Consider the following 14,239-nt stretch of genomic DNA (forward strand, 5'->3'; position numbering starts at 1 on the left):
GGGCTGCAAACAGGAAGGGTTTTATTCACCGTCAATGCGGCCCCGAGGTGTCCCAAAGCGAGGTAACGCCCCCAACGTCTGTGCTGAGGAGAATGGTGCTCTGCCCTTGCGGTGTCCCCCGGGTCTGTGCTGAGCAGAACGCAGCTCCGCCCTCGCGGTGCCCCTGGCCGGCGCGCCCGCCCGGGTCTTTGCTGAGAAGAACGCTGCTCCGCCTTCGCAGTACGCTCGAAGTCTGTGCAGAGGAGAACGCAGCTCCACCCTCGCAAAGGCCCCGCGCCCGCGCAGGCGCAGAGAGGCGCCCCGCGCCCGCGCAGGCGCAGAGAGGCGGGGCGAGCCGGCGCTCCGCCAGGGGCGCGGCGCAGGCGCAGAGACGCACGGCGGCGCAGCCACGGTGGGGAGGCCCGGCGCAGGGCAGAGACGCATAACGGCGTGTCGCCGGCGAGACGGATGCGGCGCAGGCACAGATGCACGCCGCCGGGCCGGGGGTTGTGGGGCGCGGTGCAGGCGCACAGGTGCACATTCCCCCGCCGCCGGGCGAGGGGCCGTGGTGGACGCGGTGCAGGCACAGAGACGCACGTCGCCGGGGGCGCGGCGGAGAGACGGGTGGAACCTCAGTAATCTGAAAAGCCGAGCACTACAGGACCTGCTTGCTCAGTGCTGTGCCACTCCGCCTCCTGCTGGCGGCTAGCGCAACTGCAGCGCCCTCTTGCTTACAGTGGTGGCCAGCGCCCCCTGCTGTCGCCGGGGCACGCAGGGCCCTCTTGCTCACAGTATACTGGCGGCACGCCGCCTCCTGGCAGCCAGGGACGTTGCAGGGCCCTCTTGCTCACAGGGTAGTGGAAGCATGCTCGGCTGCTGGCAGCTCTGGACACTGCCAGGCCCTCTTGCTCCAAGTGTAGTGGCGCCTGGCGCCCCTGCTGGCAGCTGCGAACACTGCTGTGCCCTCTTCCTTGCAGTGTAGTGGGGGCGCGCCCTCTTCTGGCCGCTGCGGGCACTACAGGATCCTTTTGTTAATTGAGTTAATTTTTCGTTGAGACAGTCTTGCTCTGTCACCAGGCTGGAGGGCAGTGGCGTGATCTCGGCTCACTGCAACCTCCACCTCCAGGGTTCAAGTGATTTTCCTTCCTCAGCTTCCTGAGTACCTGGGACTACAGGCACCCGCCACCAACCCTGGCTAATTTTTTGTATTTTTAGTAGAGACAGGGTTTCACCATGTTAGCAAGGATGGTCTAGATCTCCTGACCTCGTGATCCTCCTGCCTCACCTCCCAAAGTGCTGGGATTACAGGTGTGAGCCAGCATTGGCTGTTTTTGGGGAAAGGTCTCTGAAACAAACCCTTGTGTCTGTGCCACAAAAGTTGTCTTTTATCTTTTATTTGGACATAACAAATGGACAGTGAGTACCAGCTGGATGGAGACTGACCACTGACCATCTTCTGCTGTCTCCTAAATATGTCAAAGAAAACCACACTGACATCACTGTTTTTCTTCAACCTCTTCGAATGAACTACAGAAATGATCCCTGAAAGTATAGTCTATTCCTTCAACTTTCTAAATTTGCACTGAATCTCTTCCTAAATGAGGAGCTACATGGGGTCTGAGTTTTATTCCCTTCTTTCCAGTTTTTCCCAAGTACAAAGGGCAGAATAGACTCTCAGTGAAATTTGGCTGACGATGCACCCAACACCACATCACTTTCTAAAACCCATATCCTGCGTCCATCCTTCTCTGGACACCCCTCATCGGGCTACCCAGGAATGGCCAGAAGCTGGCCTCAGCTTCTGGGCTGAGGCCACAAGTTATACACACATGTGATTTCAGTTTCACAGACTCTACTGCAGGACCACACCTGTGGTCTGAGGAGCTCAGCTACCTGCTGATCTCAGTCTTTCTCTAATAAATTACACACCTCTCATTAATAAAGGTCCAGATGGTCCCATCAGCTGCAGAGCAGTGGAGTAAAGCTCATGGGTGGGTCCATCAGACAGAAGTCAGACAATGGGATGGGTAGGCTGGTCACCTCTATTGCCACTGAGGTTCCCAATGGATTTTAACGGAATAAAACAATATTAACAACAAAGGGGCAGAAGGACAGACTGGATCTTGAAGGTATTTAAGGTCCAGGAATTTTGTTTGGGGGGCTAGAGAAAGACACTTTTAAATGGAAAGCCCTAAAGCACATGCAGCAACTGACAGAGTGGCCACTGTGCACGTGACGGCTGAGGAGACAGATGGTAGGTGACGTTCCCCCAAGATGTCCCTGGGTGTCTGATGGTTAGACTCCTCATGCATATGAAAATAAGAGCTGGACTCAGGGAGAAACAAGGGCCATACCCCATAGGAAAGGAAGAAAAAAACAGATGGGCACCCCTGGAGAGAGCTCATTAGATTTGGTAGGTTTGAGATGAAAATTACTTCCATAGATTTTAGTGTTCTAAAATCTCTTCAATAAAGTGAGAATTAAAAGGAGAATGGAGGTAGGAGTTGGGAGAGGAAACAAATAGTGAGAGAGCAGAAAGCAAATCCACAAAAAAACTGTCACGTGAGAGAGGCCAGAATGGAGCTGATGCAGCTATGTCATTTCCTGCAGACCCAGTTGACCATGTGGAGAAGAGGCTTGAACAAATGGGGACGTTCTCCAACCTTCCAAATCAGCCTTCTTCTTATGCTTGAGTAGTAATCATAGTTCTGGAGGTGACCTTCCAAATTTTCCTGTCCTTACCTCTTCCCCCAGGGGTAGTGTCTTCCCAACCACAATGGTTTCTCTCCAGTGTCCTCGGCTTCTGATCCATTGTACTTACCCTGCAGATTAAGGATTTCTTCTAGATGGAGTTTCCTGGGAATCCTCTGTTTTCTTTTGTTTCTGTTGACTCCACCACACCCCATAGGATGCAGGTTTTATTGGATTTCCCCTGGAGATAGTGGAGGTGAATCCGGGCGTTCAAAAGTCCTCGCTGTTCTCTTCCTGTCAGCACCACAGGACAGCACATAAGAGAGTTGACTGTGGACTTTTCAAATTCGTGGGAAAAGCCTGCAAGGACTAGTAGATTCACACTCTAACACCATTAGCACATGTATCCAAAATAATAAAAAAAACCCCACCTCACTAAATATTTCCAGGTTAGCCTGTTCCCCTCTCAATGCCATCCAGTGGCACCTGCCCTGGGTTCACTAACATGTGGGCCCCAGTCCTCTCTGCAGGCATCTGTCTCCTCATATTTCAGTCTTCTTGTTTTCTCTGTGAAACCAACTCACATATGTTACAGATTTTTCTTCTTCCTTTATTCATAGTTTTTCAGGTTTATTGTTAATGAGGACAGAATAAGATCATAGTTTCCTCATTTTTTTACATTCCCACACTGAGTAGATTTCTATATAAAAGCCAGAAACTAAGAGAACAAATCAAATATCCATATCCATTACAGGTGAATGTTAAACCATTTGACATAAGATTATGAAGTAAAGTACAATGCAGCATTAGAATCAAGGCATCCTCATTCACATAAAATCATGGCTACATTACAAATTACTGTGCTGAATGGAAGTAGCTAAAGAATTAAGAGTGCACTTCATAAACTTCTACTTGTATAAACTGTAGAAGGTAAAACTATTCTAAAGTAACAGAGAAGAGAATTTGGTGATAATTGGGTATTGAAAGTAATGGGGTGTTGAGATGAAATTACAGAGAAGTGACAGAAAGATTTAGGGGTTAACTTAATTGTACACGACTTAATTGAAACCCTGATTAAAGGGTTGCACACATACATTAACATTTTCCAAATTGTGCAGTATATATTTGAATTAATTATTTGTTAATTTTGTACTTAAAAAAAGCAGTAACAAAGAAATGAATGTGTTGGTTGAGGAGGAGCAAAAAATAGATGGCTATTAACACTTGAAACATCTCTGACTCTTGAAAGTACACATGCATGAACACTGGTTCTCTCTATATATATTTCAGGTAAACAACAGAATACACTAAAAGAAAACAGAGATGTCCTGGCAGGGGTGGAATCCTGCAAACCTCACTAGGCTTGTCCCACACTGCCCTGGAGTTGTCTCAGCGGAGCAGTCTCCTCTAGTGGTTAGAGGCACAGGCACGGATAATGGGGCTAATTCTGTCCAGCTGTGTGACCTTGAATGCATTGTATAAACACTCTGTTCTGTGTGTAATTTATATTCCTTAAAATGTAACATTGACATTTGCATTAAATATATTCTACAAATATGTAAAAATGAAGATGATAACTGCTAAATGATTATCAAGGCATGATCACATAATATAAAATGATATTTTGATAAGACGACTACCAATCTCCCCCAGGGCACTTTATCTGCTCTGGGTCCTGCCCCTCCTCAGGATTCCCATCCCAGAGCTTGCTATACAGTAGGAGACATGCACAGTTTAAAGAACAGTTGCATGATCAAAGCTCACTGTAATTTTGAACCCCTGACTCACATAATCTTCCCATCTTAGCTTCCTGAGTCTCTAGAAGTAGAGAGGAATGCCACCCCTCACCTGCTTATTCTTTAAAATATTTTTTCAGAGAAATAGCATCTGTTTATGTTGCTCAGCTTGGCTTCGATTGCCTGGTCTCATGGGATTTCCCTCATTTTTTGCTTCTGAAAGTGGTGTGATTATAGTGATGATCCACTGCATCTGGCCTGAATTTATTCTTTAGTTGTAAAACATGAACCCAGTAATAAACTGCCTGAATATTTTCTGCAGCGAGTTCGTTAAAAGTATCTGATAAGATGCCTTCCAATATGATTCAAGAGCAGTATTTTCTGCTAATGTTCCTTCCAACTTCCTTGCTGAAGATCACAAGAGTCTGTGGAAAAGATGTAATAAAAAGGCACCTCAAACTCTTCATTATTGGAGTGGATATCACACAGGAATCACTTTCAGTATTTTGTAACACATGCATGCAATAGGACAAAGATGATCTCTTGGGGTAAACTCTATAAACGTATGGGCCTTTTAGCTGCCAAGTCATAGGGTAATAACTGATGCACCCTGAGGAGTGGATCATGATTCCATAGTGCTAGTGGGAGAACCTTTGGCCAAGGGAGTTTTACATTTTATTAAAGATTTGATCATTTTTATGTAGACATGCCATTTTTAAAACATTCCTAGAAGATTGTGAGTAGGATTCATTCTGTCTTATATGAACAATGATAATGCTCTCCATGGTTAGATAATATTATAAACTAGATTGAGCTAGAGTGTTTGGTGTAGTTAATCACTTTTTTAAGCTTCCATTAGCATTTGGATTAAATGAAAATCATAACCAGCAGTCTCTCAGACCACAGTGCAATCATATTAGAACTCAGAATTAAGAAACTCATTCAAAACCGCACAACTACATGGAAACTGAACAACCTGCTTCTGAATGACTACTGGGTAAATAATGACATTAAGGCAGAAATAAACAAGTTCTTTGAAACCAGTGAGAACAAAGACACAACATACCAGAATCTTTGGGACACAGCTAAAGCAGTGTTTAGAGGGAAACTTATAGCACTAAATGCTCACAAGAGAAAGCAAGAAAGATCTGAAATTGACACCCTAACATCACAATTAATAGAACTAGAGAAGCAAGAGAAAACAAATTCAAAAACTAGCAGAAGACAAGAAATAACTAAGATCAGGGCAGAACTGAAGGAGACAGAGACAGGAAAAACCATTCAAAAGTCAATGAATCCAGGAGTTAGTTTTTTGAAAAGATCAACAAAATAGATAGACCACTAGCCAGACTAATAAAGAAGAAATGAGAGAAGAATCAAATGGACACAATAAAAAAGATGATAAAGAGGATATCACCACTGACGCCACAGAAATACAAACTACCATCAGGGAATACTATAAACACCTCTATGCATATAAACTAGAAAATCTAGAAGAAATGGATAAATTTCTGAACGCATACACCCTCCCAAGACTAAACCAGGAAGAAGTAGAATCCCTGAATAGATGAATAACAAGTTCTGAAATTAAGCCAGTAATTAATAATAGCCTACCAACTAAGAAAAGACCACGACCAGGCGGATTCATAGTCAAATTCTACCGGGGGTACAAAGAGGAGCTGGTACCATTCCTCCTGAAACTATTCCGAACAATAGAAAAAGAGGGGCTCCTCCCTAACTCATTTTATGAGGCCAGCATCATCCTAATACCAAAACCTGTCAGAGACACAACAAAAAAAGAAAATTTCAGGCCAATATCCCTGAAGAACATCGATGCAAAAATCCTCAATAAAATACTGGCAAACTGAATCCAGAAGCACATCAAAAATCTCATCCAACACGATCAAGTTGGCTTCATCCCTGGGATACAAGGGTGGTTCAACATATGCAAAACAATAAACATAATCCATCACGTAAACAGAACCAATGACAAAAACCACATGATTATCTTAATAGATGCAGAAAAGACCTTTGATAAAATTCAACACCGCTTCATGCTAAAAACTCTGAATAAACCGGGTATTGACGGAAAGTATCTCAAAATAATAAGAGCTATTTATGAAAAACCCACAGCCAATATCATACTGAATAGGCAAAAGCTGGAAGCATTCCCTTTGAAAACCAGCACAAGACAAGGATGCCCTCTCTCACCACTCCTATTCAACATAGTATTGGAAGTTCTGGCCAGGGCAATCAGGCAAGAGAAAGAAATAAAGGATACTCAAAATAGGAAAAGAGGAAGTCAAATTGTCTCTGTTTGAAGATGACATGATTTTACGTTTAGAAAGCCCCATCGTCTCAGCCCGAAAACTCCTTAAGCTGATAAGCAACTTCAGCAAAGTCCCAGGATAGAAAATCAATGTGCAAAAATCACAAGCATTCCTATAAACCAATAATAGACAAAAGAGAGCCAAATCATGAGTGAACTCCCATTCACAATTGCTACAGAGAGAATAAAATACCTGGGAATACAACTTACAAGGGATGTGAAGAACCTCTTCAAGGAGAACTACAAACCACTGCTCAACGAAATAAGAGAGGACACAAACAAATGGAAAAACATTCCATGCTCACGAATAGGAAGAATCAATATTGCCAAAATGGCCATACTGCCCAAAGTAATTTATAGATTCAATGCTATTCCCATCAAGCTACCATTGACTTCCTTCACAGAATTAGGAAAAGCTACTTTAAATTTCATATGGGAACAAAGAAGAGCATGTATAGCCAAGACAATCCTAAGCAAAAAGGAACAAAGCTGGAGGCATCATGCAACCTGACTTCAAACTATACTACAAGGCTACAGTAACCAAAACAGCATGGTACTTGTACCAAAACAGATATATAGACCAATAGAACAGAATAGAGGCCTCAGAAATAACATCACACATCTACAACAATCTGATCTTTTAAAAACCTGACAAAAACAGCAATGGTGAAAGGATTCCATATTTTATAAACAGTGCTGGGAAAACTGGCTAGCTATATGTAGAAAGTTAAAACTGGGTATCTTCCTTAGACCTTATACAAAAATTAACTCGAGATGGATTAAAGACTTAAACGTAAGACCTAAAACCATAAAAACCCTAGAAGAAAACCTAGGCAATACCATTAAGGACATAGGCATGGGCAAAGACTTCATGACTAAAACACCAAAAGCAATGGCAACAAAAGCCAAAATTGACAAATAGGATCTAATTAAACTAAGGAGCTTCTGCACAGCAAAAGAAACTACCATCAGAGTGAACAGGCAACCTACAGAATGGGAGAATGTTTGTGCAATCTATCCATCTGACAAAAGGGCTAATATCCAGAATCTACAAAGAACTTAAATTTACAAGGAAAAGACAAACAATCCCATCAAAAAGTGGGCGAAACATATGAACACTTGCTTCTCAAAAGAAGACACATGAAAAAAAAAGCTCATCATTACTGGCCATTAGAGGAATGCAAATCAAAACCACTGAGATACCATCTCACACCAGTTAGAATGGCCATCATTAAAATGTCAGGAAACAACAGATGCTGGAGAGGATGTGGAGAAATAGGAACACTTTTACACTGTTGGTGGGAGTGTAAATTGGTTCAACTATTGTGGAAGACAGTGTGGCGATTCCTCAAGGATCAAGAACCAGAAATTCCATTTGACCCAGCAATCCCATTATTGGGTATATCAGCAAAGGATTATAAATCATTCTACTGTGTCTTACGTGACACATGAACACGTATGTTTATTGCAAAACTGTTCATAATTGCAATGACTTGGAACCAACCCATATGCCCATCAGTGATAGACTGGATAAAGAAAATGTGGAAAATATACACCATGGAATACTCTGCAGCCTAAAAAAGGATGAGTTCATGTCCTTTTCAGGGACATGGATGAAGCTGGAAACCATCATTCTCAGCGAACTAACACAAGAACAGAAAACCAAACACCGCATGTTCTCACTCATAAGTGGGAGTTGAACAATGAGAACACATGGACACAGGGAGGGGAACATCACACACTGGGGCCTGTCAGGGGGTGGGGAAGCTAGGGGAGGGATAGCATTAGGAGAAATACCAAATGTAGATGATGGGTTGATGAGTGCAGCAAACCACCATGGCACATATATACCTATGTAACAAACCTGTACATTCTGCACATGTATCCCAAAACTTAAAGTATAATAAAAAATAGTAACTCAAAAAATTATATTAATCAGATCTCTAGTAGGTAGAAATTCATCTGGGAGTTTCCTCCCTTGTTGTCCATTTTGATAGGATTTCCAGAAGACATAAGAACCCTCTCTGTTAAAAATATTCCTAAGTTGTACACCATCTAGAAACATATCTACTTAATTATAATTTTTAACTTATTAAAAAGCTTTAATAAGTGCAATGTTTTCTGCCTTCTGAGTTGATTTCATAACACATACAAGGATATATCCTGAATGAAAGTTTGTACTAGTAATACAAATTAATGGTTAATAATCTCTACTTTTATTACCGAGGTATTACCCACCAAAATATAATCTGAAATCAGTGCTCTCAATGGGACTCTTACCTAAATAATATACAAAATATTTTCCTGATCTTGACACAAAATAGATATGAACACATTCTTAGTATTCAGCCATGTCTAGTATCTATCACATTATGAACCACATGCTAACTTTGATTTACCTGGGACTTGTTCTAATTTCAAACTAGTTATTTTTTATCTTCATGCAGCTAGATTATTATATTTTATCAGAGAGTGATAAAGATATTTTAAACAAGTAATTGTGTGTTTCAGGACCCTTCTTGGGTTCTGAGACAAGAAATGCCATTACTACCTGGCAGATTGAGACAACTTTGAACAATGTCAGAGGAATCATCTCTAATTGCTTCTAAATTTCAGTTTTATCAATTCTTATGCTTTCTGAATTATTTTTGATTTTAGTTATTAAAGGAGTCTTTCTTTTTCTCTTAATCTAGCTAAGAATTTGTCTTTTTTTAAGAAAAAAACTCAGTTTTATTGATTTTTCTCTTGCTTGTAAAGTCTTTTTTCCATTATTTCATTTTCTCTAAAGCCTCGTAAACACATTGGTGACATGTAGATCGAGAACTTGATCATAAATGCCATGTTTTTGTTAGACTCAGCTGATCAAGTCAGGAAGCCTCCCGAGGGTTCTAGGAACTGAGTGTGGCTCCCACCACTGGACAAGGGTGAGAAGCGCCATGCTTTGGGGATGGGAGGACACGCAGGGCAGTGTGAGGGGAGGAGGGTTGCTGGCAGGTCCGCATTGCTTCCCCTGGCAGCACCACTCATGTCCTTCCTCACTCGGAGATTCAGTCATTTCTTCCTAGGTGGAAAAATCAGTTAACTTTATCTCTGATATATGGATGGGAACCCAAGATAGAAGCTTGTCAGTCATTGTTTCTGTGTCTGCTGCCTTGGGAATGTCTGAATTTCTTATGCTCTGTCCTGGGTCTATATCCCAGTGACTCCCCTACTCCATGGCACCCGCCTGTGCCTGTGCATGGCCCCTGATCACGGCCTCCGTGAAACATCTGGTTTGGCTCAGGAAGAACCCCCATTGCCTTGTTTCCCTGCTGCCCCTGGTCCACATTCTTGTCCATCCACAGGCTCTCAGTAGCGCTTCCCATCCGCACTGACCCCACCTGGGTTCATATCTTGTCCACCACTTCCTTTCTCTTTTCTTCTGCATCTTGCCTTTTATTCCAGCAGCCTGTTTCCATCTCACCTGGACTTATGTACAGGAAAGTGTTTACCGAGCAGGCTTGGGTTGTGCAAACCCTGAAGATTACTGAAAAAGTGCTTTCTCAGGCCAGGTCCATATTCAACTCCTGGGAAATGATATCTGCTTCTTTGGCATACTCCTCCTGGAAATTTTTTTTTTTTTTTTTATACGGAGTCGGGCTGTGTCCTCCTGGCTGGAGTGCAGTGGCGCAATCTCGGCTCACTGCAAGCTCCGCCTCCCGGGTTCATGCCATTCTTCTGCCTCAGCCTCTCCGAGTAGCTAGGACTACAGGCGCCCGCCACCACGCCCGGCTAATTTTTTTTGTATTTTTAGTAGAGACGGGGTTTCACTGTCCTCCTGGAAATATTTTTAAACGATTTTATTAAGGTAAGGATTACATCTATAAGACTATACATTATTTAACATACTTAATTCATTGAGTTAAGTATGCAAAATTATCATCACCATCAAGGTCATAACCATAGCAATCACTTCCAAAACATTCCTTTTTATTCTTTTTATTCTTAGTATTATGATTATTATTATTGGTTGAAATGTATTTTTGTTTGTGTGTCTCTGTCTCTGTGTGTGTAGCCTGGGTGCACACTATGCTAACTGTTTCCATAATGACTTATGGGGAATGCCTATTATTGCTGAAGGGGCTGGCGTCTGAGCACTGGAGGTCAGTTATGCAGGTGCCACACACATCTGTGACGGGCACCAATAAACAGCACTGGGCACCAGCACTCAGGTGAGCTTCCCTGGTGGACAATGCTTCACACGTATTGTCATGCATCACTACTGGGAGAATTGAGGACAAGAGACTCCTCAGGGAAAGAACACCTGGGAGTTTGTGCCTGGATTCTCAGGGCCTTCCCGCTGGTTCCTTTGCTCATTTTAATTCATATTCATTTGCTATAATAAAGCTGCACCCATAAGAATAACAGCGTGTCTTGAGTCCTTTATTTCTATTGATTATGGGGCCTGAGGATGGTCTTGGGACACTCAACACAATTACATCAGAGGTGTAAATTGCTAGAAAGACCCTGACTACTGACACATGTCTAGAGCATTGTTTATAATATCAAAGGATGAGAAAGTGTGGGATAAAAGACATTCAGTGCCTGGATGGCTACAGAATCACATGGCATGAGATGGCGTGTGTGCTCCAATAAGGAGCAGGAAGTGAAAGTGATCCATGGAATTTAGAAACGACAGACACAGCTCCCTAGGAGTTGTTCCCTGAATAAGGACAAGTAAAAATAATGAAGAATAACCTGAATATGCAACTCATATCTGTGACAGCTAAAACAATAGTAAAAAGATGCACATCCAGGTCTGCAGTGTGCCCTGTGAGCCGAGGCTGCTAGACTCCCATTTACCACCAAAGGGTACAGTTGTCCAGAAACAACACACAACACAGAAGAGCTACACAGATGGTAGCCCAGGGTTTGGGCTGGGGAGGGGAATCCACTAGACAACCAGCACAGGGAGGATAGTGTGGAAAGTGGCATCATTTTGTGATATGAATGATATCATTAATAGATATCATCGGATCATGAACAACATTAGCCAATGGACTAGGAGACTGACTGATGTAGCAGATTATCTTTGGCCTCATGTGCTGCAGAAGGGAGGAGCATGTTTGGGAGGATGCTGGACCCACAGCTCACAATAGACACATCACAGATGGTTCTAGCTGATCCCAACCTCAAGTAGGGTGCTTCTGATGGGACAGCTTTCCTCATGCACTGGATCCTGATCATGTAAAGTTTCTCTACCCTGAGAATGAGACTGCCCTTTCTCTCTTTAAAATGCAAAGTGGGCTCTCCAGATGAGGAGTCCAATGCTGCACATGTAAGCCATGGTGCTATGTGTTTATGTTGATACTGACGGTCATTGCTTAGCATGCACCTTATCCAGGTCCTGCTGCTGTGTGTTTCTGTTGATGCTGCTGGACATTGCTTCACATGCACCTTACCTAGGTCATGGCCTGTGCTGTGATAAAGAGAAGTCCTTTTGCTTCTGCACCCCAGGTACAATTCCCATGAGCAATCTGGCAAATATTTTAGAAACTGTGTAGTTTGTGTTGCCTTGGCTTTTCATTTGGATCTTTTAGGTGCTAATGAAATGAGTGGTTCACAAGAAAATGGGGCAGACACAGGGGATAGTTAAGGGTCTCCTCCAAGCAATGTGGATATCATAAAATAAATGTTAAAAAATGAAAGAACTAAAACAAGAAGGTGCTGGGGTTAACACAAAGGACTTAAAACAGAACTACCAGGAGTTGGGTGCAGCAACGGCAATCCCTTCAGTTCCATCAGCAATTCAGAGACCTAAACAAATATTCCCTATTTATGTTGAATTGGCAGACTGTAGAAATCTAGAAGACAAAATGACCAGGAAAAATGTGTGATTTGGCATGGGTGAAGGTCTGGCAAGTTAATCAAGTTGAGAACTGTTGAGGCCCTAGGGTGGTCCTGCCTTTGCTGGGTGCCCAGACCATAATCACACTCATGGGAAATTGCCAGCAAGTAGAAAGTAGGGTTTTTTTTGTACTTCTTATTACCAGGCATATGTGCATTTGAATTTTGTCTTCACAGCATTTCCTGGTTCTGTTTCTCATTTTTTAAAACACACATGATTTCATCTAGATTTACCACCTTCACAGGGTCACACAGAAGGGTGGGAAGAAGGGAGGCCCCGGTTTGGGTCTTGTAGGACCATGGACAAGAGTGGGGAGGGAAAAGAGGTGGGTGTAAGGAATTATTAAGACCTTATTCTGCCCCTCCCAAGAAGCTCAGGCCAGCCTTTTTTCTGCAGTTGCGGTTCTGGGTTATAAACCTTGTAGACTCTTCCTTCAGGCCAGGGCGGCAACTATGCAAATTCAAATGGGGGCCTCCCCACTTAAACCCAGGGCTCTCCTCCACAGTGAGTCTACTTCACCACCCAGCTGGGATCTCAGTGCTTTCTTTTCTGTCCTCCTCCAGGATGGGCTCAACCGTCATCCTTTCCCTCGTCCTGGCTGTTCTCCAAGGTCAGTCCTGCCCAGGGTTTGAGGTCACAGAGAAGAATGGGCAGCAGGGAGCCCCTGTTGCAAATTTTGTGTCTCTCACACAGGAGTCTTTGCCGAGGTGCAGCTGGTGCAGTCTGCAGCAGAGGTGAAAAGGCCCGGGGAGTCTCTGAGGATCTCCTGTAAGGGTTCTGGATACAGCTTTACCAGCTACTGGATCCACTGGGTGCGCCAGATGCCCGGGAAAGAACTGGAGTGGATGGGGAGCATCTATCCTGGGAACTCTGATACCAGATACAGCCCGTCCTTCCAAGGCCACGTCACCATCTCAGCCGACAAGTCCATCAGCACCGCCTACCTGCAGTGGAACAGCCTAAAGGCCACGGACACCGCCATGTATTATTGTGTGAGAGGGACCATCTAAAACCTTCCACGGTGCAGGTGCAGAGTGAGCTGCCAGACACACCCTCCCCAGGGACCTCTCTATTCATCCGGGGAGGAAACACTGGCTGTTTGTGTCCTCAGGAGCAAGAACCAGAGAACAACATGGGAGGGTTCCCAGCCCCTAAGGCAACTGGATGGGAGACCTGGCCCATCCAGTTCTCTGACGGGGCTCTTGTGTGTTCTACAAGGTTGTTCATGGTGTGTATTACATGGTTAACATCAAAAGGCTGCCTAATAGGCACCTCTTCAGTATGATAGTCTTTTAATTAGTGAAAATTTTACACAGTTCATCATTGCTCGCTTGCCTTCCTCCCTCCTATCCACTCTTACTCCCTCTTTCTTTTATTTTCTACTTACTTTTCCAAACTCATTTAATCCATTTTTGTACTGTTAATAGGTTATCTTGTTTTTGTTATTGTTTTCCTTTTAAAAATATGCACTGAATAATTTATCTTTGTGCCAATTTGTAAGTATTTTGATATAACAAAGACTTCCTTCATAAATAGATTTCCTGTGAGTAATCTTGCAAGTATTTTAGAACCTGTTTGGTTAAGGATAAATTAAAATAAATAGATAAATTTTTAAAG

General features: G+C 43.3%; 1 gene segment (V, D, J or C); it reads left to right on the forward strand.

Moving 5' to 3' along the window:
* The first annotated feature begins 13,186 nt into the window (after nucleotides 1-13,186).
* Nucleotides 13,187-13,641, forward strand: LOC116463952 (immunoglobulin heavy variable 5-51-like). The segment is given in 2 exon segments: nucleotides 13,187-13,232; nucleotides 13,316-13,641. Coding segments are annotated over 2 exon segments (363 nt in total).
* Nucleotides 13,642-14,239: the final 598 nt, after the last annotated feature.

This window comes from Hylobates moloch, unplaced genomic scaffold, assembly GCF_009828535.3.
Source record: "Hylobates moloch isolate HMO894 unplaced genomic scaffold, HMol_V3 SCAFFOLD_99, whole genome shotgun sequence".
Taxonomy (NCBI): Eukaryota; Metazoa; Chordata; class Mammalia; order Primates; family Hylobatidae; genus Hylobates; species Hylobates moloch.